Source organism: Eptatretus burgeri, chromosome 10 (assembly GCF_056783735.1).
Source record: "Eptatretus burgeri isolate ZD-2024b chromosome 10, Ebu_testis_v1, whole genome shotgun sequence".
In the NCBI taxonomy this organism is placed as follows: Eukaryota; Metazoa; Chordata; class Myxini; order Myxiniformes; family Myxinidae; genus Eptatretus; species Eptatretus burgeri.
This window is the reverse complement of record NC_140970.1, coordinates 465,219-492,843: the sequence shown is the minus strand read 5'-3', so window position 1 is coordinate 492,843 and position 27,625 is coordinate 465,219. Positions and strand designations below refer to the sequence as shown.

The window sequence follows — 27,625 nt, the reverse complement described above, 5'->3', positions numbered from 1 at the left end:
TGAACTGTTTTCCCGTTTCGCTTCGTCTTTTCCTTGTATTGAATCTCCATCTTGCATCACGTAAGGGATTGATAGTGGGTTTAAAATGCCCAGTAATTAATCGGAACCGTCGAGGCCGGCAATAACTCTGCTCGGTTATCCCTGTAATACGGAACGAACCGCTTAAGCGGTTCATGTCCGGAGTCGGCCTGTGGTGTGGTACGATCGTCCGGTCGACCACTTGCGCAGTTACTTAGGTAGGTCGAATTTGGCGAGCAACCCTATCCTGCGCGGGTGGGCAATTGGCACGATCGTGGTGAGGTTAAACCCCCACCCGTGACTGGCTCTGGGCGGTAGTTCCTGGAGGGTCACGACTGAATTGTCCGTCCGGTGGGCGACGTGTCGCGATTCGAGTTACGTGGCCGATCGCACGCCGGCGGGCGCGAATTCGCAACAATATTAATCGGACAAGTGCTTCCCAAGTTAGCCATTTATTTACCAAACCAATGACGACACGTTGTTGCGTGGGCGTGGCCGATGGGGAAGGGAAGCTCAGCTGCGTTCCCCATTATGGGTTACAACTTACCGGCTTCCGGATAGTGATGACCGTGCATTTTTATAATTTCTCGATTTCTTATGCGCATTTATAGATAAACACAATGCCCCAAGTTATGATCGTTTTCATATTAGACTGTGCATAAATTTCGGTAACATCAGAGTGCTGGTATGCTCCGAACCAGGAAGTAAAATTTTTTTCTCTCTTCTCTTCTCTTTTTGTTTTTCCTTGCGACGACATTGCGAAAAGGTAAAATACGTTGGCGCTAATTGAATAATTGGCCATTAAAACTTAATTGCGAATCATCGTAACTGCGAATAATATCGAACTTCTGCGCCACGCACGTACGGGCACGCGAGAGCGAAGAAATGGCCTGTGTGGTTGTTGTTTCTTGCTTGCGGTTGGAATATTTATTTATTCTTTTTTTTTATTTTTTATTTTTTTTACAGGCACGTACTAGTTGTCAGTAATTCTGTCTGTTTGTTTGGATGTTTGTTCGTTTGTCATCAGCATAATTGGCAGTAAACGTGGGTGGATTTTGTCCAAACTCGGGTGGTAGGTACATCTTATGACCTCTTGCTTTGGAAATTGTGATGGTTGCTCGGGACGCTTTGGTTCCTTCGCAACAACCGAAAAACCTTCAAAATTGGTACCGTTCATGCGAAATCAATTGTGAAAGCCATTATCCCACGTAGGGTTATGAAATTTGGCACGAATGATCTACAGGTGATGCTCAATCAAATATATTCTGGTTTTGTGATATATGGAATACTTTACCCACAGCGCCCTCTACAATTAGGGTATGCGTGAAAATTGAAGGCCCCCTCGCAACAAGGTGAGTTCATCGATACGAATGAAACTTTGCAGGTTCATGGTACTAAATGAGTTCTACAACTTTGCCTCAGGACATATTAACTGATTTTGCTTAGGTCAGGGGTCAAAGGTCAATTAGTGCAAAAATCGATAATATGCGAGTGCTGGAGGTGCCTTCGCGCCAAATTATACTCCTCCTCGGGTTATGGTCAGATGGTCATGAAAATTCACACCAATCGTCTGGAATACATTGTGCACAAACGATCGAGCCGGATTTTCGATTTAGATCTTTGTTCACCCACAGCACCCCCTCAAACTTTGGGGATTTCCGATTTCAAACCGCATTTTCGGTACTTTTCATTCAAATGGATTCCGCGTACTTATCAGTAGATGGAACTGGATGAGATTTGATATGCATTATCTTAAGGTGATTCTCTATCTGCTATATGACATCCATTTTGCTCTATATCTTATAGTTTCCATGCTCGGCGACCCATCGCCGCCTACCGGCTTGTCTGTCTGTATGTCTGTCTGTCGAGAGCAGAACTCCGTGGACTTTGATCCGATCTTGATGAAACTTGGTAAAGTGTTCGATATCAATGTCTAATTGTGTTTTCCTGGATGAGGACGTGTTACGCCCATTGTGGGCGGAGACACGCCCAGAAAATAGCCATTTTTAGGGGGTAGTCGGATTATAAATCTATCTTCTCAGGAATTGACTGAATGGAATGGGTTCTTTGGTATTTGAATAGCAAAATGAATTATCTAAACTTGTCGTTGTCCGTTTTTTCATTTTCGTCCCAAGGTCAAGGTCACAAGGTCAAAAACTTAGAAAATTGCGAATTTTGACAGAAAAATCATACGACCGCCCAAACTTTGAGAGCTCGAATGACAATATTTTTTATGCATAATGTTGAGGTCATTCCCCACCTAAAGTATTGAAACCATTTTGCTCTATCTCGAACACCTTGCCCGTGGCGTAGCCTATATGACGTTATATTGTTCCTGGAATGTTCCAGAGGAAGTTTTGCACCAACTGTCATAATCCTTGACCTTTGACCTTTAAAGGCCACAAAGGTCAAATTTTCAAAGTTGTTGGAATCGAACCGGGTTTTCGACCTTCTTCGACGAACTAACTCCAATAAACTATAGCACGTATCCTGTTTCCTTATTTTAATATCCACAACATTGTTTTGTGAACTTTAAAGGTTATGCAAAGGTCAAATTTTGAAAGTTGTTGAACGAAACCGGGTTTTCGACATTTTGCAGCTAATAACCTGTCACTCGTACCACATCATGTTGATCATTTTTATAACTTGGTCAAACATTATCACATCGTCTCATCCTTCACTTCTGAAAAAATCAACATCGTCAAATACCGCTCGTGAACCATCGTCGTCTTCAGACTTGTTGTGTCTTGCAATTCCTGCTATTCTGTTGGTGACATTGTCAGAATGTGTAAATAAAGACAATATCTGTTTGAAAAAACTTGTTAGGCAATCACTATTTTACAAGTGAACAAATGGGTACTGAAGTTGTCCTTTCTTTAGTCTTTGTTATAAAGTTTGAAAGATTTATTTTAAGCAGTTTCTGAGAATTCTTCCAGCAGTCACCGGATTAAAAAAGCTCAAGCTGTCCAAGATGAACTATAATTTCACACATAAATCTGAGAACATTTCATGAAGCCCATTATTTAATTTTTATTGGGTAAAGGTCCATTTTTTTTGATGTTATTGTGGTCCAGCTGATAATCCCAAATGCAGCAAAGGATTACAACTGAATAATTCCCCCTGGCACTTGTGGAAAAACTTTTCTATTTTCCACTGTTCTATCTGCAATTAGAGTATGAGCAACATTTGTTTTGCAGATGCTCCTACATGACTTGTAGCAGAAAACCTTGAAGGTGAATGGATATCTGGCAGCCGATTTAGAATCTCCACTCCCATATCCGATATATCTGTGTATGAAATGAAAGCCCAGACTGCTTTTGCCGATCTCGATATGCATATGTCATCATGTGAAGGAATTGTGGCAAGTGACCATGGGTGTTGAATATGTTGATAAAACGATGTAGGATTTGTGGTGGACCACACTTACATTTAGTAGTTGTGTTCTTTCTGGGGGAGACGCCCACCAAATCCTTCCTTGTGTGTGGCATGATTAGGAGGCAACCATGATGGCAAGTTGCTTATAATAAAATCTTGTTTGAAGCCATTTTACAGAAAGACTTTGACATAGGAATGAGTATTCTCTGAAGAAGAAGTTGAATTATCTTCATGTATCCTTCATATATGCAATGGAAAGCATGTAACAGTTGACCCAGCCTATCCCACATATCATAAATCTCATTTCCTTGTTTTATCAAATATCCAGTCTCATTGACAAGATTTTCTTTCACTTGGACAGAGGATATCCAGGTCCTGATTTTCGAGCTAAGAAATCTCGTTGGCGTCATTGCATGAAAATGTAGATGCTATTAATTGTGGTCATGTAGAAACCCTTCCTGGAGCTTCAAAAATTAACTTGAGTGCAGAGAGATTTGATGATTATCATGATGATTATTACAAACATGTTCCAGCAATATCTAAACTCACTGACTCCTTTAGGCCTGACACCTCACAAGCTGGAGCTCAAAATAAATGGTGTTGCCATGCTGCTTTGAAACTTCCAGATTGGACCAAAAGAAAGTTTAAGAAATGGCACCAGAGTATTACTGTTAAAAGCCCTATAAATCAGTATGGTTGCATGTGAAGTCCATATAGGTAGCAGGGAATGCATTGCTGCCTCCTGAGGATATCATTCTTTTTACAAGATTTTGTGTTTTAATTTACTTTTGTGAGAAAACTGTTTCCTCTGAGACTTTGCTTTGCCATGACAATAAACCAAGCCCAGGGACAAACCTTAGAGTTGGTCAGTTTGTATTTTCCAAAACTTGTGTTTACCCATGGTGAACTATATATGGCATTTAACCATGTGACACACAGCTGCAATTGTTGTTTGTCTTGGAGAGAATGAAGATACTGAAGCTGGATTGACTTCTAACATTGCATGTATATATAATTTCATTCTCCACAACCTTGTTTTTTTTTTTTTTTACTTCTGGCACCGAAGGTGGACGTAGGTTATGTTTTTCACCCAGGTTTGTCGATCTGTGAGCAGAATATCTGAAAGTTATGGATGGATTCGGATGAAACTTGGACATGTTGGGTATATCACCAGGTCTAATTTATTCGACTTTGGTGAAGATCCAGATCTGGATACAATAATTTTTTTAAGTGATTCTTCACCATTGAGAGATAGGGCCAAAAACTATGTGCAGTACCATATCTCATAAAGCTATGGATGGATTCGAACAAAACTTGGTGGACAGGTTGGGTGTGTGACGAGGCAAAATTTATTAACCTCCACCATCTTCGAAGATGGATGGAGGTTACTGTTTTCACCCCTTTCTGTTTGTTTGTTTGTTTGTGAACAGTATTACGGAAAAACTCCTCGACGGATTTCGACGAAACTTGGTGGGGGGGGGGTTAGGTATGGTCCAAGGATCATGCCATTAAATTTTGGACTTGGTCCAAAATCCAATATGGATGGTATGGTGGCCATTTTGAAAAAATATTTGAATTTTTTTTTTTGCATTTCTACATGTTTTAAGTGATTTCCAACCCCCCCCCCCCCCCAAAAAAAAAATTGTTGAGGAAAAAAATTTTTTTTGCAATTTTTTTTTTCAACAAAGTTTCGATTTCTTTTTTTTTTTCATTTCTTCATGTTTTAAGTGATTTCCAACCCCCCGCCCCCAAAAAAAAAACAAATGTTGGAGAAAAGAACTATAACTGTCAGCACTGTTGACGTCATATTTAATGAATGAGATACAAGGTTCACTTGAGTGACCCAGCAGTATTGGTGGCGGAGGTTTTGCACTTTCCCGAGTGCTCCCCCTCAAGTTAACCTCCGCCATCGAAGATGGATGGAGGTTACTGTTTTCACCCCTTTCTGTTTGTTTGTTTGTGAACAGTATTACGGAAAAACTCCGGATTTCGACGAAACTTGGTGGGGGGTTTAGGTATGGTCCAAGGATCATGCCATTAGATTTTGGACTTGGTCCAAAATCCAATATGGATGGTATGGTGGCCATTTTGAAAAAATATTTGAATTTTTTTTTTTGCATTTCTACATGTTTTAAGTGATTTCCAACCCCCCCCAAAAAAAAAAATTGTTGAGGGAAAAAATTTTTTATGCAATTTTTTTTTCAACAAAATTTAGATTTCTTTTTTTTTTCATTTCTTCATGTTTTAAGTGATTTCCAACCCCCCCCCCCAAAAAAAAAAATGTTGGAGAAAAGAACTATAACTGTCAGCACTGTTGACGTCATATTTAATGAATGAGATACAAGGTTCACTTGAGTGACCCAGCAGTATTGGTGGCGGAGGTTTTGCACTCTCCCGAGTGCTCCCCCTCAAGTTAACCTCCGCCATCGAAGATGGATGGAGGTTACTGTTTTCACCCCTTTCTGTTTGTTTGTTTGTGAACAGTATTATGGAAAAACTCCGGATTTTGACGAAACTTGGTGGGGGGTTTAGGTATGGTCCAAGGATCATGCCATTAGATTTTGGACTTGTTCCAAAATCCAATATGGATGGTATGGTGGCCATTTTGAAAAAATATTTGAATTTTTTTTTTGCATTTCTACATGTTTTAAGTGATTTCCAACCCCCCCCCCCCCCAAAAAAAAAAACTTGTTAGAGAAAAAAATTTTTTACAACTTTTTTTTCAACAAAATTTCGATTTGTTTTTGCATTTCTACATGTTATAAGTGATTTCCAACAAAAAAACATGCCACAATTATAATTGTGGATGATTTTGGAACTTCAGGTGGATATACCCACGTAAAATCAATTTCTGTCTCAAGGAATCTAGTTATGACGAATGAATTGAGTATGTAAAAGGGAAAGTTGCAAACTATAACTCTGTGAGCACTGTTGACGTCAAATTGAATGAATAGGATATCAGGTTCACTTGAGTGACCGAGCAGTATTGGCGGCGGAGGTTTTGCACTCTATCGAGTGCTCCCCCTCTAGTTCTGTGTGTGTGTCTGCGACCGCTGTTTCTCGACAACCACTGGTCCGATCTAATTGAAACTTGCCAACTATATTGCTGGGGACCTGAGTATGTGCCTTTTCAAGGTTTGATATTAATCGGACAAGTGTTTCTCAAGTTATGGCCATTTATTTACCAAACCAATGACAAGACCAGTTGCTGCGTAGGCCGGTGCGCGGCCGGCCGACGATGATGTCACGGGCCGTGCCGGTTAACATGGGGAAATGGAATTTTTTTTTTGCACGTACGACCATGCACGTATGTTTTTTTTTTTTCTTTTTCTTTTTTTCTCTTCTCTTCTCTTTGTGTTTTTCCTTGCGATGACATTGCGAAAAGGCAAAATACGTTGGCTTTAATTGAATAATTGGCCATTAAAACTAAATTGCAAATAATCGTAACTGCGATATGCGAACTTCTGGACAGTGAGGACTTAACTTCCGGACTTCCGGATAGTGACGACTTACTGTATTCTTTCTCGATTTTTTTTTTTCTCGATTTCTCGACTTACTGTATTCTTTCTTTCTTGATTTCTGTACTTTCTCGATTTTCTTAAACACAATGCCCCAATCCAGTCGTCGTTTACGAGAGCGGAGGAATGGACTGTGTGATTGTTTGAAAGTTTTTTTTTTAATTTTTTTGCACGTACGGCTACGCATGTACGGGCACGCGAGAGCGAAGGAACAGCTTGTGTGGTTGTTGTTTCTGGCACGCGGTTTGTTTTTTTTTTTTTTTGCATGTACGCCCACACGCGTACGGGCATGCACTAGTCAGTTACAAATCCAAGTACACCTCCCAATGCACTGCTGCCAATCACCTCAACTGTTTCCTCCATCAGTCATGATCTCAATCTCATCTTCCAATGGGGGCTCCGGCAACCTTTTCTCCTTCGATCACTCCAAAACTCAAACCCTTCTGAAATCCAGCAAGATCAACACAGTGCTCCTCCTCTTGTCATGTCCAGCTCTCACCTCCAGCAATCGTCCTATATTAATATGCCAGTGGCACCATCTTCAACAATCTTTCTTGGCAGCCTCACATCCTCAATATTGCCAAATCTGCCTCCCAGAAACTTTGTTTCCTCTTCAGAGCTCGCAAGTATTTTAACTCCCATCAGCTGTTCACCCTCAACAAACCTTATCAGACCGGCGATGGAATACTGCTCCCATGTTAGGGGAGGCACTTCTCTGCCAGTCATCGGTATTCTGGATCACATCCAAGTCAAGGCTGCCCGGCTGCTTATCGATCCGACTTTAATTGTCGAATCATCTCCAGCATCGACCAGTCTCTTCTCTGTGCCTTTTCTACCACTGCTGCCACAGTCTGTGCTCTGCCAAACTCTTTCTGTCCCTCCTCATCACCCTTTGTGTTTCTCTCCCTTCCCTCCATACCAATCGTCATGCCTCTTCCTTTTTCCTTTGTACTGCCTTACCTTGGAATAGCCTCCCTAGCAGTGTTTTCCCAACTTCTATGAACTTGCAACAATTGAAGTCATCAATCAATGAAGTCATTAATTGACAATTGAAGTCATAAATCGTCCAGATATCATTTAAATATTACTTTTCCCCATCTTCTATCTTTGCCCTTTTTTTTTTATCAAGGGGCCCCTCTTGGTTTTGGGCTCAACCCCTTCTGTTTGGTGTTATCAATTACAAAAATGACAACGGACGATAGTTCATGGTACATGGGATTTGAACTTTAGATTCCAGCATTATGAGCTATATACTCAGAGGGGAATGCCAAACCTGCTGCAGAGAGGTATGGGCTCGCACCCTGTGTAACACCTTATGGAAACGTATTACTTTGCCATGAATATGCCTCCGCTGACGAAGTCGCCGGAGGCATTATGTTTTCAGGTTGTACGTACGTACGTCCGTGTTAATTTTCTCTGTAACCACTTATTCGATTGACACAAAATTTTCACCATATGTGCGACAACTCATAGAGAATGTTTTAATGATAATTATGATGTCATAGTTCGTGTGGTGTGACAGCCATGTTGGAAAAAAGGAAAAACATTGGACCTCTGCATTTCTGAAATCGCTCCATGGGAAAAACTGAAACTTGGCACATGTCAAGTACTCCACATGGGAAATGTGTTTTTTGATGATGTCATAGGTTGCTTCATAATGACATCATAACTGCATACGTTGAACGCTTTATCCGATTCGTATGGAATTTATTGAGGGTAATCTCGGGCTAAATTGTATTGGGGGAGAAAAATTGATCGTCATCAGTCACGTGGTTCAGCAGCCCAATTTTTTTTTTTAATGTGGACGGAGGCATATCTGGTGACGTCGAAGAGTGCCCTTCTAGTTTTTAAATGTGATGGCAAATGTTTTTCTCCAATTTTTGTAAGGGTTTAGTTGATTTTTTTTTTTTTTTTTACAAATGAAGTTGCAGCGACATCACTTTTTCACATTGTGGTTCTGATTATAAATCCGGATAATTAACGTTTTTGTTCGTATTTCAAATATATTTTTATGTAAGAAGGGGTGTTGTTGACTTTTGGTGGTTTTAAAATGCATCTTCTTTTCTCGGCAGATCATGTCTTTCACGAATACATCAGGATTTTGTGTGAATGCCATGAATTCGTCAATGAAAGGTAAAATTTGCATGTATTTTTTGATATGACTGTTTAATTTTCCAACATGCATTTTGAAAACATCTTGCTGCTTTAAACACATCATGTATTGTGCAAATATATGCGAGAAAATTGGTCATATACACTGTACAGTAGACACTTCATTGTGAGAGTCAAAAACGTGCCTTTTTGCAAACTTCAGACATACTGTCATTTGCCTTTTTCTCAGGAGTGGCCTCTATCTGGCTACTCTCCCATAAAGCCTAGATTTGTGAAGTGCTGCATGGATTGTTGGCCTTCCGGCAGGTTCTCCGATCTCGGCCAAGGAACTCTGTAGTTCTGTCAAAGTGGACATTTGGTTCTTGGTCACCTCCCTGACCAAGGTCCTTCTTGCCCAGTTGCTCACTTTGGTGAGCTCTAGGAAGAGTCTGGGTAGTTCCATATTCTTTCCATTTCCTAATGATGGAGCTCATTGTGCTCTTGGGAACTTTCAACATTCTAGAAATTGTTTTATCTCCTTCTCCAGATTTATGCCTCCTCACAATTCTATCTCAGATTTCTACGGACAGTTATTTGGACTTCTGCTCTGACATGCACCATCAACTGTGGGACCTTGTATACAAAGATGTATTTCTTTCTAAATCGTGTCCAATCAATTGAATTTGGCCACAGGTAGACTCCAATCAATTTGTGGAAACATCTCAAGGATAATCAGAGGAAATTGGATGCATCTGAGCTCAATTTGGAGTGTCATAGCAAAGGGGTTGAATACTTATTGACACAAGACGTTTCAGCTTTTCATTTTTAATTAATTTGTCAAAATTTGTTCTTTTTTTTTTTTTTTTTTTTTTTTTTTTACAAACCAACAGCAGAGTCGAGGGATATAGCATATGGGAAAGAATGACAGCAAGTGGAGGACACAAGGGTTGAACAAGATGGATACAAGCACAAACTCTCAATCACAGAAGGGGGGGGGGAACTGGGGAATAAGCAGAAATGGAACAAAATAAATAAATAAAAATACAGTGTAGAAAAGGAAGAGGAGGTTGAGGGAGTGGAGAGAAACTGGTAACCTGGAAATCCAGAATGAGGTGAGCGATGGAAGAAAAGCTCATTGTTGTGAAAAGCTGCACAGCTGTGCTGAAGCCCTGGAGGGAAGAATGAGATTGAACAGATTGAGTAAGTTTGTTCCACAGGCTGGAAAAAAAATGGAATGAATAAGTGAAGGTGAAAAATCATTCTGGATTTGGGGAGTTTCAGCAGAAGGGGTTCCACCATCTTTTTGAAGTTGTAACAAATTCTTGGAATGTTAAAAAAAAAAACTTATTCTTTATTTTTAAATCTGCATTTTTGCCAGCTTTCTTTGGAGGTTTCTTTTTCCATTGTTGCAAGTGTCTGAGTTCCTTCTTGAGATAATATCATGGAATTGGATGTCGATGATTTGCTCTTGAATACGCTTTTTGAACCATCTCTTTGTACAATGGGTTAGGCTATCGCTTTGGTGCTTTGGCTTTGGCATTTAACGGATCATTTTTCACATCTTCTAGAGCTGCATCATTTGAGGATATGCAAAACAATTTGCGAAGGTGAACAGAGGTTATGTTTTCACCCTTGTTTGTCTGTGAGTAGGATATCTCAAAATGTTATGGACAGATTTGGGCGAAACTTGGTGGACAGGTTGGGTATGAGACAAGGATGAATTGATTCGATTTTGGTGCAGATCTGGACTGGATCCAGCTCTGAGAACTTTTTATGCCTCCGCTGACGAAGTCGCCGGAGGCATTATGTTTTTGGATTGTTCATACGTCGGTCCGCCCATGCTAATTTCCTCTGCCACCGAACGTGAAGGAGGGTATGTTTTCACCCCTCTCTGTCTGTATGTTTGTATGTTTGTCTGTTTCTCACTTGCAAAGTCAAAGATTTTGTCAAGTATATTGGTCAGTCGATTTTGTTATTCTGTCTGTCTGTTTATCGCCTACAGGTCACAATTTTAAACCGATCTTCACAAAACTTCACCACATTATAGAGTTTGTCATAAGGAAGAAGCCCATTGTTTTTGAGGTCAAAAGGTCAACAACATCAGTGGTATTTCCAAAATTCTCAATTTTCAATATATTGACTTGAAATTTGAAGAGGATGTGTATTTCAGGTCACTGAATTCAACCAGCCAATTATTTTTTGAGATCAACATGGACCAAAAGGTCAACATTGGCCCAAGGTCAACAACTAAAGTTGTATTTCTAAAGTCCTTAATTTTCATCCGATTGACTTGAAATTTAAACAGTATTTATATTTCAGGTCACTGAATTCAATCAGCCAATCACTTTAGAGGTCAACATAGGCACAAGGTCAACGACTAAGGTGATATTTCTAAAATCCTCAATTTGCATCCCATTGACTTGAAATTTGAAGAGGATTTGCAAATCAGGTCACTGAATTCAACCACCAATGATTTTTGAAGTCAACTTTTTTTTATTGATTTTGCAAGTATCGTGTTCTGCACAATGTCTTCTTCTTCTTTGTCTGTTTTTTAAAATTTTGAAAACGGATCCGGATGAAATTTTGTGGGTAGGTTGGGTGTGTGAAAAGGACAAACTGATTCGATTTTGGTGAAGATCTGGATCTGACTACTAGAATTTTAAAAGTGATTCTTCACTATTGAGAGATAGGGCCAAAAATTATATCTAGCACGATATCTCCAACTTTTTGACAGATTTGCACAAAACTTGGTGGACACAATGGGTGTATGACAAGGAAGAATTGATGAGATTTTGGTGAAGATCTGGATCCAATAATTTTTTTAAAGTGATTTTTCACCATTGAGAGGGGGCTAAGCTAATATATATAGCACGGGATCTCAAAAAGTTGTGGACGGATTTAGATGAAACTTTGTGGATAGGTTTGGTGCGTGACCATGACGAATTGATTTGATTTTGGTAAAGATCCGAATCTGGATTTGGATACGAGAATTTTTTAATTTTTAAAGTGATTCTTCACCATTGAGAGATAGGGCCAAAAACGATATTTCGAATGATATTTCAAAAATGTATTGGGCCCGATATGTTCTCGTGAATCAGGCATTACAAGGCGGAGGTATACACTCGACCGAGTGCCCTTCTAGTTTCACCTGTTTTTCCTCACCCTCCCAAACCACTAACATATCAGAGCACAGCTTTATTAAGGGTGTTGGGAGGGGACTTCAGACAGGTGATTATGGCCTGAATTGCCGTTTTAGGTCATCTCGTTAGAGATGACCTAATAAAACCAGTCTCGATGTCCGTCCGTCCGTACGTCCCCATTTTTTTATTCCGATTTTTCTTGATATTTGGTATGTGGGTAGATGTCGATGAGGGGTGCACGACGGTATGACCTTTGACTCGATTGAAGGTCAAGGTCAACGTCAAGGTCACTCCAAAGTTGCAAAATCATCCATTTTCAAAATCTATCTCCGCCGCCGTTTATGATCCGATCTTCGAAATTCCTTAGGATTCTGATAATATGGAACAATATCTAAATTTGGTCAGTCTGTTTTTTTTTTGAAATTCGTCCTCGTTATAGAGTCACGTGTCTTCAAAGTTGGAAAAATCGTCGATGTGATATGGTAAAAAAAAAAAATTCGCCCGATCTTGATGAAACTTGGTATGTTGGTAGGGGTCGATGAGTGATGCACGACGGTATGACATTTGACACGATTGAAGGTCAAGGTCAAAGCCACTCCAAAGTTGTGAAATCGTCCATTTTCAAAATCTATCTCCTCCGCCGTTTGTGATCTGATCTTCGAAATGTCTTCGGATTCTGATAATATGGAACAATATCTAAATTTGGTCGGGCCAGTTTTAAAAATTCGTCCTGGTTATCGAGTCACGTGTCTTCAAAGTTGGAAAAATCGTTGATGTGATACAGTCAAAAAAATTTCGCCCGATCTTGATGAAACTTTGTACGTAGGTAGGGGTCGATGAGTGATGCACGGCGGTATGACTTTAGACTTGATTGAAGGTCAAGGTCACCGATGCTGTAAACTTGTGAAATCATCCATTGTCAAAATATCATCCGCCATTTATGACTCAGCAATGCGGTTTGATTTCTGAGGTCCGGTTTCTATTCTTTTGAAGACACATTGATCATAAATGTTACAAATCAACCATTTTCAAAATCTATCTCTGGATAACTCAGAAATGTCGTTTGATTTCTGAGGTTTTCTATCCTTCTTACTCCCGGGCTTTAGTCTGTACGTTGAACCAAAAGACAAGATGACATCGAAGCCATTCTCAGCCGATCAGAGATCCACATCTACAGAGCTTCAGAGATGACGATCACCCCCAACCGGGGGTAATTTTTCTGTGCTTCATTAACTGTTTATATTTGTGTAACTACAGTTTATATATGATAGCAGTTAATAAACGGCACAGGAAAACATGCATGTTGCTTTGTGCTTACCTACAGATTGTATATGACTAGCAAAAGTACCCGCTGCCAGTGATTGGGGAGGGGGGGGGGGGTGGAGGGAGCAAACAAAACTACCTATCCCCAGGGACAGGAAAAGCTTTTTTGAGTTAATCGATCAATTTAAATTGTTTCATGGACTTCAAAAAGGTTAAATGTGTTACACTCTTGGTTTCGCTCAGAGCCAAAGCTCTGAGCCACTTATATTACCCACTGCAAAATGGTGGTGCAACATTGGGTGGTGGAGGTTGAATATATCTTAAAAGATGGCAAAGTATAGCTCTTATAAATTGTGTTTCTCTATGAAGATGTGTGTTAAATCTACTCATCAAGATGTTCATGTTGATTTTCAAGATAACTGGAAGGTACAACAAAGCAACTGACTATTGCATCAAGAAAAGTGAATCGAAAATTCAAAATAACCAATCAGCAGCTTTTCAAATGCAGCGCAGGAAACGACCGCCATAAACAGGAGACAAGACGAGCACACGGACAGATAACATATTTTGCAATACTGTATGCAGTGTATAAGATACAGGTTCTGTTTTAGTAATTATGTTTGAAACTTTTTGTAGTTGTCTTTCTTTAAATATTGATATCTGGTGTACTTATTCTGTTTTGCAGCGCCGGAACCTCACCTCGAAATCATAGAGCAGCCAAAGCAGGTGATTTGGAAACAAAAAAAAAGAGTTTGACAATGCTCCCCTACCTCATCTCCAACCTCCTCTGATTCAGAGGGAGGGAGTGTTTAATCACTTTCAGACCGGTGTTGTTATAATTAAGAAAAGTTTGTCTTCATTCATATATTTCATTCCTGTTCTGGTAGATTGCTTTGTGTGATAGCGTAAGCAATTTTGCTGACATGAAATTTGATAGCTGCCATTTGCCATTCAGCAACCACGAACTTCCTTGTGTTTACTTATCAGAGTAGTGGAAATTCCATGCGTTGTTGCAAGTACTGTGATTGTTTATCTCTTGTTGTGTCTATTAACCAGTTAACCAGGTTGTAATAATTTTGATACGTGTACAATTAGAGTGTATAGTTTGGATTTTTCTTTCTAAAAGTTCAGTGTTTGTGTAGTATATGCTGAAATATTTGTGTGTGTGTGTGTGTGTGTGTGTGTGTGTGTGTGTGTGTGTGTGTGTGTGTGTGTGTGTGTGTGTGTGTGTGTGTGTGTGTGTGTGTGTGTGTGTGTGTGTGTGTGTGTTTTTTTTTCTCTGTATTTCTGTCTGTCTCTCTCCCAGGGGAGATGTTAATGTTTTGGTGAGATCTATCAAGATAATGAGCTCCATTTGATTGAGGATTTTTCCCATGTGGTTCTCTTTACACATCAAATATGTTCGGTGAAGCAAATGAACTATTTACTGAAACTAACCTGTGTGCAATGCAGAGTAAAACGGTATATAGGTGTGGCCAAAAAGCTTTCCAACTATAGCATTCTTGTCTTGCCGTTAAGGCAGAAATGTGTGCAAGACTAAATCTTTAAAATTCAGGCTAACACTATTCCGTAAAGGGTTGTTAAAAATTATGATTATTTTTTGGAAAAAATATGTTTTCAGATTGAATCCCGATTTGGTTGAAAATCTCTCAACTTTAGTTTTCTCTCCATTGATTGGTCAATCCAGTCCTACATTGCTTATGATTTTGTTGGGTTATATTCAAATTGAGCATTTTCAAAAAGTATCGCCCATGCTCGAGTGAAACGGTATTTTTTTGTTGTTGTTGACCTGATGATGCCATTAAAGAAGAAGCGTGTCGAAGACTGAAGCTTTAAAATGCTACTTTGAATGCTGTCACTAAATGGTTAATTTTTTTTTTGAAAAGGAATGCTCCTTTGCTGATGCATATGAAATCATTAAGTCAGACTTACAAAATCAGAATGCTTCCTTCATTCACAATATATAGACAATATAGCCTGTCAGGCTGAAATGGTATAAACGTGCAGTTGGTGTGATAAAGGCAAGTGGTGTAAAATATTGTTTTGTTTCACAGCATGGCTTTCGTTTTCGTTACTCCTGTGAAGGCCAGTCACATGGAGGCCTTCCAGGAAAAACAAGCGGGCAAACAAGGAAAACCTATCCAGCAGTGAAGGTGAGGGGAGACGATATGCACCCGGGCCTGTCGCTGGGGGGGGGGGGGGTGGGGGCATTTTGGTGCAATGTCCCCCCATGGTGCATCTGGTGCCCCCCCCCCACTTGTACGCCACCCATTTATGCCCTGTTGAGCCCTGTGAACAACTTAGTGTTTAAGGATGAGCACCCACTGTGAACACCTCTATATATATATATATATATATATATATATATATATATATATATATATATATATATATATATATATATATATATATATATATATATATCTATATCGTGGATCATTTAGTTTTAAGGAATAGCTAATCAGCGTCTTCGATATGGAGGCCCTATTAATCAGGTTACCTGATTGGTTGTAAGTTCGGTATAAATGTAATATAGTCATATGATAATATGAATAAGGAAAAGACATAAATTTACCTAATTAAAGATTGAGTGCACCGCGTGACCTTCACAACCCTCCATCTTACAAAAGTAACTTTCTAATAAAAATTTTAAAATGTGTGTTTGTTTGCAATCGTGCTTACATTTGAAATTATGCAGATAAAACCTGTTTTTGGTGTATGCATCATTTAATAAATAAAACCGTCAAATGTCACGAGTCACAGAGAGCGCAAGCTTGCAGCAGTAGAAAAAGACATGGATATACGAAAATGGCTAAGAAAAGGAAAAAGGTTGTGGTTGCGGTTGTAGTTGTGGTCAGCACTCGCCGTGGTCGGCTGCTTTGTACTTCTGATGTTTAGGTTAAATGTTGAGTTTGGTGCTTTGCATATCCCATATCTCATGCTTTGTGCATAACCTTACCTCTGTGTAATTGACTGCTTTAAATGCGGACTTTGTGGTATCTTCAGGCTGGTCGTATTTGCTGTTGATAGTTTAACGTGATGATTGCAGGTCATAGCCTACTGTATCTTATTTGAAAGTGCACTGATTCTGGTGCCAACCTCCCCCATTTAATCACTGTATCTCTGGTATATTAATTTTCTAATGCCAATTCTTGACAACACCTTTTATATAAGTGCACCTGAATTGGTGCCAATTGTCTAATCATTGAATATTTGCATTGTGAATGTGCCAGTTTGTTGTGGCTCTCCTGCATTCGAATAATTTTAGGCCAAAAACATTGGAACATATTAAATCTAGCTGAGATCAATTTGGTTAGTATGCGACGGCAACCTCAGTATATATGCGTCAATGCTGCATGAATACAATAGCATACCGGGTTATCAAAAATATTAAATATTATAATTGTGCCCCCCCATCCAGTTCATATGCCCCCCTTAATACTGAGCCCTGGCGGCGGGCCTGTATGCACCACGCAACGTGACACATGCCAAGCAGTTTGAGAGTGCACCGTCCAAATGTTTCTTTGTTTCTTTTCATAAAGGAACTGGAATCTGGTGTTTATGAATGAATTTAACATGCATGCACCCTGCAGAAAGCTAAGGGAACAAAGCATGCAGGAGTAGTGTGCAAGTCCAGAAATGAGGTGGAAAAAGACCGAGAAATGAGGCGGTAGAAGTGTGAAGCAAGGGTGCCATCCCAGAGGGGAGTGCAGCACTTCATCAAACAGCAGATGAAGACCTTGTAGGTGGATAAGAGTTCAGGTGTGCCAAGGAATGATTGTGTACAACGCATGATGCCCAGTTGGCGTCTGGCTTTGGAGGCCAACTTTGAAACGTGGTTTATCCAAGAAAGATGATAGATGATAGACGATAGTGTGAGACCCAGGAGTTTGAGTGATTGAACTTCTTCAAGCGGATTGTAAAGAAAGTAGACGGGAGGGTTTGTCATGCAGTCCTTTCAGAGAGAGTGAGATTTGTCAGGATTAAAAGACATATTCAAAGTGTTTGACCAGCTTGTAATTTTGTCAAGGTCTGCAGAGAGAGAGGGAAGAGACTGCTGTCTGCCTATTTGAAGGATGAGAGATGCCATGGCAGAAGGTGGAGTCGTCGGAAAATAGACTTTTCAGCGTCGGAGAGAATGCTGATGAAAATTAGGAATAGCACTAGGCCCAGAACACACTGCCTTGGGCCATCCAGCCATGCAGGGAGTGAGAGGATATGAAAGGATTCCGTTGAAGCTACGAGAGTAGCGAAAGTCAGTTAGCCATGTGTGGAGTTGGCCTTGGATGCCATAGGCAGAGGGTTTGGAGAGAAAGGTGCGATGCCAGACTATCAAAACTCAAAAGCTCAAGATATGTTGCTGGAGATGGCTCTGACCCCATGTCTGGCATTGAGAGCCTCCATCCATTGTTGTGAGAGGAGGAGCAGGATGTCCAAGGGAGAGTGACCTGGTCTGAGTAGATGAGGGTGTTGGAGAAAAGGAAGGATTCCATGACCTTGCTGATAATTAGAAGTAAGCTGATAGTTCTGTTGTGAAGGGGATTGGTTTTTGTATCTTTTTAATGTAATGCAGTGATGTTGGCTGATTTCCAAGCAGATGCAAGATGGCCTAGGACAAATTATATGGTGAAAAGAACAGAAAAAGGTTGTACAAGAGCAGCAAAGTAGGTTTTGAGGACACGTGAGCTGATGCCGTCTGGTCCAGTTGCAGAATCGGATTTGAGGTTTGCCAGAAACTTCACCCCCTTCTCAGTTGCAAAAGACTTTACTCGGTTGCAGTCCAGGAGCATTTGGTTGTGACTGGGTAGGGTGGGTACAGAGAAATTATGTTGCAAATGGATATGGGTGGTGTGCCTGTGGCCCAGGGAACTTGGTGCACTGTAAAGTCTGGAAAAGCTACTTTATTATGATGATGATGATGATGGTCACACAATCACAACTTGGTATTAATTGTCTTGTTTTCAATCACTTCAAACATACTTTAGATTATTCCTGAGGCTTAATGATAACCAACTATGAGTGAACCACAAATGCCATCCTCATGTGTAAAGTCCTTGGAGCAATGTTTCATGTTCTCTGTTGACCTGGTTTGTCTTGCTCAACTCCAAAGTGATATACAGTATGTGTGTGTGTATATATATATATTTTAATTGAAAAACAATTTCAAGTTATCCTTCATATTCTTTGGTCTTCTATTTTTGTGTTCAGAAACTTAAAGGCATTTTGTTTTACAAGTCTGGGGAACACTGCGTTTCAAAGGCACCTTCTGCAAAGCTCTTGAAGGAAACCTGAATAATGTGCTTTAAATTAATATGAAAATTGTAGTTTGAAGGTCTATGCCTTGCAGAAATTACCTTAAAAAATTTTTTTTGTGACAATGATATGCACATCGACTGCTGTTAAAAGCTTGTCTCAAGTCAGCATTCCATCTTGCACACCAATGTCCCTTCACTTTAGTTTACGTAAATAGATAATAAAGTCATTTCCATCCTGCTGTTAAAGTTAGTTCAGTGTGAAATGATATTGCAAATGGACGTGGGTGGCGTGCCTGTGGTTCAGGGAACTTGATGCACTGTAAAGTCTGGAAATCCCAGAGCTGTTTATGGTTTCTTTCCACCCTGTGGTTAATGGACATTTCACCGGGAAGGACATATTGTAAGCCACCCCACCCCCAGGTCTCAAACCTAAATAGACTACTTTGAATTTAAAATCTCACTCTATTACAAATGAATAAATTATCTTTCAGAACAGCAGAGGTCTGTTATCAACCTGTACGTGTATAACAGTGGACCTTTTGTTTCAGGTGTAGGTTTGCCTTTTTTAAAGCAATGCTTTGCATCAAAGGAGTGTACACTAATTTGCTTTGAGAGACCTCAAACCATGACACTGCATTGTAATAATGGAATGGTCTCTTGTAATTATCTAAATTAGGCTCAGATCTCAGAGTGTGTGAATGTGTGTATGTGTGGTTGATTATATTTGTTGTTTGTTGCATGGTATGAGTCTGGCAAGTCACCTCAATATTATTGCAACCGTCAGCTTGGTCGGCAGTCCTGGGCTGGATTACGGCCGCCTTTCCGATTCTGATCAGAATACGCCTCATTTCCGACCATCAAATCAGCCAAACGTTATGTTGGTGTGTACCATACGCCTCATCTCTAATTAGGCCGAGCGAACCCACGAGGCGCATGGTGGTGTCTTAATATACTGTGCTGGTCACCTTCGGCAATGCAACCTCAACAGGCTTTCTTAATTACCAATGAGATCACGATGACCCAAATTCACCTCGAGACCCGGTATGTTTTTATCATTAATGATGGTCACGGGGAGGGAATACATGAAGCAATACATCTATATTAATAAGTGTGTGTGTCCTCCATAGCTCCAAAACCATGAAACCTAGCAGCCTGAAACTGTGCATGCATACTAAGGGAACTCCAAGGAAGTGCAAGAGTGAAAATTGGGTGTTTGTGTCAATTAACATACCCCTTTTGAAGATAATTAACGGACTTATTTAATTATATCCTTTATCAGCTGCATTCTCAGCCACCTCACTCTCTGGGGCCTTGAGGCATACCCTGGGTTACCTCGCTGGTGTCTGAAGCTGCCATGTTTTTTTGGCCTGCTCTACCATGCCTTGACGTGAAACAGGCAGCATTGATTTCTTGATAGTTTTTTTTTTTAATTTTTTTAATTTTTCACTTTCTTCACTCGTATTACCAAATGCCTGTTCATCATAGCTGGGTACATTGCAATGCTTATAAACGCCTGGAGACGCTAGCTTTATTTCATTTCCACACATGCCATAACCTCGATGATCTCTTAAACTAAGCTGAATTACAAAATTTAAACTCCAGAATCAAACTTATCAGCAGTTCCGACTGCTAAAAAAAAAAAGTGTTAATTTGTCCAATTCGGACATATTTCATATTTTGGGTGTCTCCGGGAGCTTTGTGTTTAATATGACGATTCGGTGGTTGCTAATCACTTGCCAGGCGAGCCGTTCCTTATCAACCATTTAATTGGAGTGCGTGCTTGAGTGCTTAAGCCACTTGTTGAGTGCCCTACAGTCGATGGCGGAACAGTTCATGTCCCGATTGGGATGTACAGTTAGCAGTTGCTACAAGGTAGAGGCACATGCAATTCTAAATTGGTTATTTTATAAGACTGACTCTGTGTGCTTTACAAAGGTTACATGGTTTCTCTCAGTGAGTTTCAAAGCAAAATACATTTGATAACACCCGATTTCCAAGTCTGTTGTCATATTAACATGTTTTCCCTATGACCGAGCCAAGTTATTTTTTTTCCACCCGTTGCATGACGATTGGCAGCACATCTCCTTGAAACGTCTATAATGCAACATTATTTCTCTAAATTTGTTCATGGAAATTTCCTCAAAACAAGGGTGAAAGCGACTCATGGTGTTTGGGTTGTATCCAGTGCATACTGCAGTCGGTAATCACACTGATTCCAATCAACTAATGACCAAAATAATTGCCTATATTGGCCAAGCACTAATATAGTGTGCGTGTGTGCACACACGCGTACGCTGTTCATAAAGCATAACATTTTCATTTTCTCTGCTAACTCCCCGACATCTGCCCGTCTCTCTCTCTCTCTGTCTCTGTCTCTGTCTCTGTCTCTGTCTCTGTCTCTGTTTCTTTCTTTCCGGATGGTGGTTATGTCCGGGCGGTATTTATCTCCAGATGTGTCCGGAAGGGAGTTTGTCTCTGGACATGTCCAGGCGGTATTTGCCTCCGGACAGCTTGACTGTGGACGCGTCCGGGTGGTGTTTGTCTCCGGATGTTTCTGGGCAGTATTTATGTCCGGACGGAAGTTTGGGTTCGGATGTGTCCGGGTAGAGTGGGTACATAGATGTGGTTTATTTTATACTTGACGACCCGTGAACCCGTTGAGTTCCTGTTGTGACAGCGGTTGATGAAAAAAAAATCATTTCAAGTTTGTCTCCAGACTGTGTTTGTCCCTGGACGCGTCCGGGCGGCGTTTTAGGCCATCAGCCATGGCTCAGAAAGTGCCTGAAAATCAAGTTTCTTTCCACTCATCGGGGGGGGGGAGGTAGATAAAACCTTGATAATATGATAGTTTATATCCAAATACATACGTATCCAAAAGTTCTCCACTCAAATAGCTGCAGTTATTGTGTATTTTCATCTTGAAAATCGATGCATTCGCCGCGCTCTTTCATTTGAATTTTCTCCACACTGATCACGTGTGGGCCACGTGACGCCTCGACAGCCAATAGACGATCCCCAGTGTATTATTCACCAGGACAATGTAGCGAACGAAGAAGTGAAACGTTTTACGTCTGCAAGATGGGATAAATGGAGAGAAAGTGTCAACAAATGGCTCGTCTTAGACGGTCACGAACGACATTTAGCCGAGAGTGCCGGCGCGGGAGGACTAACTTCGATCATGGGCCTATTGTACCCGGAGTGCCGGTGTAAAGATTTCAAGCTACCCCCCTTTCAAGTTACCCCCCGGTAATCTGAAATCGATTTCAAGCTACCCCCCCCCCTTTCAAGTTACCTCCCGGTAATCTAAAATCGATTTCAAGTTACCCCCGGGGGTAGCTTGAAATCGATGTAATCCTACCCCCTACAATTTCAGATTAGCCCCCTCAAAACATTTATTTATGTTGTTTATTTAGAAAAAAATAGTAATTTAATTGATATAATTGAAAAATAGGAAGGAACCGGAAGGCACCTCAGCAAAAGCTTTCTGCGACTCATTGGGACTGACTCAATCGGTCAACTTCCCGACCCGGATCTCAACCAATGGTACTCCATCTCTTCTGGATCTGGTTTTGACAAATTTCCCTGACAATATCTGCTGCTCTTCCTTCGCTCCAATTGGTTCTTCTGACCATGTCCTTGTCAAAGTGGACATCTCTCTGGCTGTTATCAGAGAACCACCTCACCGCCGTCGAGTCTGGCATTTCACTCAAGCCGACTGGCAGGGTCTCCGAGCAGCCATCAAACTTACAGACTGGTCTCCTATCACTACTTTCTCAAACATCAACTCATCCTGGGAATTCTTTCAAAGAAACTTGCTCTCCCTCATGCACAGATTTATCCCCTCTCGTGTTCAGTTGTCTTACCCTTCCTCCCGCCCTTGGTTTACTGAAGCTTGTGGCGAGGCAGTTGTCCTGAAACAACTTGCCTTTTCCTCATGGAAAGCAAACCCAACTGAGGGCAATCTCAGTTCTTTCCACAAAGCTCGGAACAAGTGTGTATCTACCCTCAGGAGAGCCAGAAAACAACATCTTTCTCATCTCAAGTCTGAACTCTCAAACTTCTCTCCCTCCTCAAAATCCTGGTGGCGTTTAATCAAATCTGTTTCTGGTGTATGTTCCCCCTCCATCCCCTCCCTTACCTCAAATGGCCGCACTGCTGATTCCACACGTGATAAAGCTGAATGTCTAAACTCGGTGTTTGCAGCTAAATCTTGTGTCCTAAACCCATCACTATCTCTACCCACTTTACCCAGTCGCACCCAACTGTCCCTGGACTCTGTATCCTTTTCTCCTGACAAGGTGGAGAGCTTGCTTTCAAACCTCGAGTCAGATTCTGCAACCGGTCCAGACGGCATCAGCCCATGTGTCCTCAAAGCCTGCTCTTCTGCTCTTGCTCACCCTCTCTCTGTTCTATTCACCCTCTCATTTGCCAAAGGTCATCTGCCATCTGCTTGGAAATCTGCTAACATCACTGCCCTGCATAAAAAAGGTGCAAAAACAGATCCCTATAACTACAGACCAATCAGCCTTCTCCCAATCATCAGCAAGGTGATGGAATCCATCATCGCTTCAGATATGAAATCCTTCCTCTTCTCCAATGGCTTGATTTCCAATCATCAATTTGGTTTCAGACCAGGTCACTCTACCCTGGATATGCTGCTTCTGCTCTCCCAACAATGGATGGAGGTCCTCAATGCCAGACAGGAACATATCCCTGGACATATCACGTGCTTTTGACACAGTCTGGCACCCTGCCCTACTCATCAAACTCTCTTCCCATGGTATTCAAGGCCATCTCCACTCATGGCTCACAGACTTCCTCTCCTGTCGCAGTCAACGTGTGGCCCGAAATGGAGTTCTTTCATCCCCTCTTCCTGTGCAGGCTGGAGTTCCTCAAGGTAGCGTTCTGGGCCCTGTTCTTTTTCTGGTTTTCATCAATGATCTCTCGGACTCTCTGGAAAATCCTCTATTTCTCTTTGCCGACGACTCCACCCTCTGCCGTACCATCTGTCATCCCTCAGACCGGCAAGCAGCAGCTTCTTCACTCACTGCAGATCTGGATAAAATCACAAACTGGTCCAACACGTGGAACATGTCTTTCAATCCAGACAAATCTCACACTCTCACTATGTCTCTCCGAAAGGACCATTTACAAAACCCCCCCCATCCACTTTCTCAACAATCCTCTGGAAGAAGTCTTTTCTTTCAAGCTTCTAGGTCTCACTATCTGCCATGACCTTTCCTGGGAAAGTCACATTTCCAACCTCGCCTCAAAAGCCAGTCGCCGACTGGGAATCCTCCGTCAAGCTAAGTCCTTCCTCGGCCCTCTTGAGCTCCTGACCACTTACAAAGCTTTTGTCCGTAGCCTGATGGAGTACTGCTCTCCCCTCTGGGCTGGTGCTCCTGCCTCCCACCTTTCTCGGCTTAACGCTGTCGAAACCAGGGCATTTAAGATCATCGGCATCTCCCGCAATGAAGCTGAGTCTTTGGGCCTCTCACTCAATCACCGCAGGTTGGTCGGTGGTCTTTCTGTCTTCTAACGACTCCTCTCCAGCCTTGCCCCCCCTGCTCTCTCTGCGATTTGTCCCCACCACATTTCCACAGGGCGCTCAAGGTCCGCCAACAACCCCCTTCTGGTAAAACTACCAAAATCACGAATCACTGCTCATCTTCACTCTTTCATTCCTCTTTTTTCCCACCTTTGGAATCAACTTCCTCACTCTATTCTTTCCCATTCTTCCCTCCAGGCTTTCAAAACAGCTGTTCACCACCACCTCTAATCTTCCCCCATCCAAATCCTCGATCTTTTCTATCCCCGATAATCCACCCAAGCCCACTTCCTTCATTTCTCCTGCTTTCCTTCTTGAAAGTCCCTGAAATGTCCATCTTCTCTTCGCCATGTTCCCCGTCCCATCCCCATCCCTCTCCCTTCCACAGTTCACCTAATGTGTCTGTTCCCCACTGTTTTGTCCCTTCCACTCCCGCCCCTCTTGTCTCATGCCTCCTTGCTGTGAGTTGTGTGTTTGCTCTCATACGAGCCTCGACCAAGGTATACAAAAAAAAAAAAAAATAAATGGAAAACTAATTAGGGGAAAACCATTGACCACGTGACCGCCTTTAAAGAGTTTGCAATTAATTTTGATTTTATTATGAATGAATTTATTTTAATATTGTTATTAATTGAAATCAGTATTTCTCATACAGTTATAGTTTTTGCCACATATTTATGAAATCCTTCTTCGATATAGTTGATACAAATAGACATACTGGTATATATTTTTAACGAACTCAGACGATATTTACAACTATGGAAACAACGCAATAAAATCAATGTATAAGAAAGGCAATGAAAACATCTTATTTTTTTATTCACAATTTCGTTGTGGTGGTGGTGGCCGTATGGCAGCTTAGCTGCCGGGGTAGCTCTCATTTCTTGAAGCTGATGTGTTGCTGATGATGATGATGCCCCTCTACCAGTACACACACTGGAACTGGTACTCATTTCGCCGACCTCGGAAGGATGACAGGCTGAGTGTGTAGCCTGGTGTTGGCTCAGTGGTTAGGGTGGCGACTTGGGATCCTAGAGTCCTGAGTAGTGGTTAGGGTGGTGGCTTGGGATCCTAGGGTCCTGAGTAGTGGTTAGGGTGGTGGCTTAGGATCCTAGGGTCCTGAGTAGTGGTTAGGGTGGTGGCTTGGGATCCTAGGGTCCTGAGTTCAAGCCCCGTCGGCCGCTGAATTAGTGCACCGGGGGTTTGACTCGGCCTGTCATCCTTCCGAGGTCGGCGAAATGAGTGCCAGTTCCAGTGTCTGTACTGGTCGAGGGGCACTGCATCAGCGACACAATCGTGCTTCAAGAAATGAGAGCTACCCCGGCAGCTAAGATGCCATACGACCACCACCACCACAACGAAATTGTGAATTAAAAATAAGCTGTTTTCATTGCCTTTCTTATACATTGATTTTATTGCGTTGTTTCCATAATTGTAAGTATAGTCTGAGTTGGTTAAAAAGATATACCACTATGTCTATTTGGATCAACTATATCGAAGAAAGATTTCATAAAAATGTGGCAAAAACTATAATTGTATGAGAAATATTGATTTCAATTAATAACAATATTAAAATCAATTCATTCATAATAAAAACAAAATTAATTGCAAACTCTTTAAAGGTGGTCACGTGGTCAATGGTTTTTCCCTAATTAGTTTTCAATATCAATTAAATTATTATTATTTGTAAATAAACAACATAAATAAATGTTTTGAGGGTGGTAATCTGAAATCGTAGGGGGTATGATGAAATCGATTTCAAGCTACCCCGGGGGTAACTTGAAATCCATTTCAGATTACTGGGGGGTAACTTGAAAGGGGGGGGGGGGTAGCTTGAAATCGATTTCAGATTACCGGGAGGTAACTTGAAATCTTTACACCCGCACTCTGGGTACAATCGGCCCATGATCGAAGTTGGTCCTCCCGCGCCGGCACTCTCGGCTAAACGTCGTTCGTGACCGTCTAAGACGAGCCATTTGTTGACACTTTCCATTTATCCCATCTTACAGACGTAAAACGTTTCACTTCTTTGTTCGCTACATTGTCCTGGTGAATAATACACTGGGGAGCGTCTATTGGCTGTCGAGGCATCACGTGATCCGTGTGGAGAAAATTCAAATGAGAGAGCGCGGCGAATGCATCGATTTTCAAGATGAAAATACACAATAACTGCAGCTATTTGAGTGGAGAACTTTTGGATACGTATGTATTTGGATATATACCATCATATTATCAAGGTTTTGTCTACCCCCGATGAGTGGAACGAAATTGCACGAGACATCTTACGGCTGATGGCCTATTTGTCTTGGGGTGGTATTTATGTATGACCGGTAGAAAATGGATTTCAGACATTATTTTGTTTCCATGTTCACTTATTCTATGCAGAAGCATTTTGATGAGACAGCATGAATCATAATTAACACTCCACTGCAAATCTTCCTTCCCTTCCTCTCACCTCTCGCTGCCTTCCCTTCCCCCACCCCTCCTCACTCTCCCTCCCTCGCTCGCTCCCCCACCCTACCTTACTGTGCCCCTCCCTCCTCCCTCCTCACCCTCCCTCCTCTCTCTCTGCCCCACCCTATCTCCACCCCCTCTATTGATTTTTCCCCTCCCCCTCTCAGTATTCCTGTCAGCAAAGTGACAGGTGGTGTGTGTGTGTGTGTGTGTGTGTGTGTGTGTGTGTGTGTGTGTGTGTGTGTGTGTGTGTGTGTGTGTGTGTGTGTGTGTGTGTGTGTGTGTGTCTTGAAACAGGGGAAGTGTGACGAGCACTCCACCAATCCCCAGTGGACAGAGTCCACACACAGGTGTGGACTGTGTCCAATGGGGATCGGTGGAGTGCTCGTCACACTCCACATGTTTCGATTTTTCCCGCCAATCGCATCATGTGCCTTCTGGTTGAATGGTTTGCATTAGCAGGAACAATTGTCTGGGTGGTAGACGGATGGCAGTTCTGTGCAGATTATCCGGTTTTACTGTGTGAGACATAATCCGCAGTGATTCTCACCATAACAGTCAGGAGGTGTGTGTGTGTGTGTGTGTGTGTGTGTGTGTGTGTGTGTGTGTGTGTGTGTGTGTGTGTGTGTGTGTGTGTGTGTGTGTGTGTGTGTGTGTGTGTGTGTGTGTGTGTGTACACAAGACCCACCCACATCTCTCCCTGTGAATGTAGGGAATAGCCAATCAGCTCTCACCTAATCAAATAAACTCAGGTGACTAGGATTATATACATAATTGACACCTCCCACACTCCTCCAGCCGAAGAAACTGCATAAAGCAACCCAAGAAAACCTACCCAAGGTAAGTGCTACGCTGTTTCAAACCCTTCCCAGAGTTCCTCCACAAGTATAAAGACGTTCACACATAGTACACACATGATAATCCCAATGCTCCACACCCCCTCAGCAACTGAACCAGTTTCAT

The 27,625-nt window shown here is 41.6% G+C and overlaps 1 protein-coding gene across 7 annotated transcripts in view; it reads left to right on the top strand.

Moving 5' to 3' along the window:
• LOC147017785 (nuclear factor NF-kappa-B p105 subunit-like) overlaps window positions 1–27,625 on the top strand; it is a 133,063-nt gene that overhangs the window by 5,186 nt on the left and 100,252 nt on the right. For all 7 annotated transcript variants that reach the window (XM_085896752.1, XM_085896750.1, XM_085896751.1 and 4 more), the window contains exons 2-4: window positions 8,984–9,044; window positions 14,091–14,131; window positions 15,460–15,558. In XM_085896752.1, coding sequence (XP_085752878.1) covers window positions 8,987–9,044; window positions 14,091–14,131; window positions 15,460–15,558 — 198 coding nt within the window. In that variant the 5' untranslated portion in view covers window positions 8,984–8,986. The remainder of the gene's footprint in view (window positions 1–8,983; window positions 9,045–14,090; window positions 14,132–15,459; window positions 15,559–27,625) is intronic.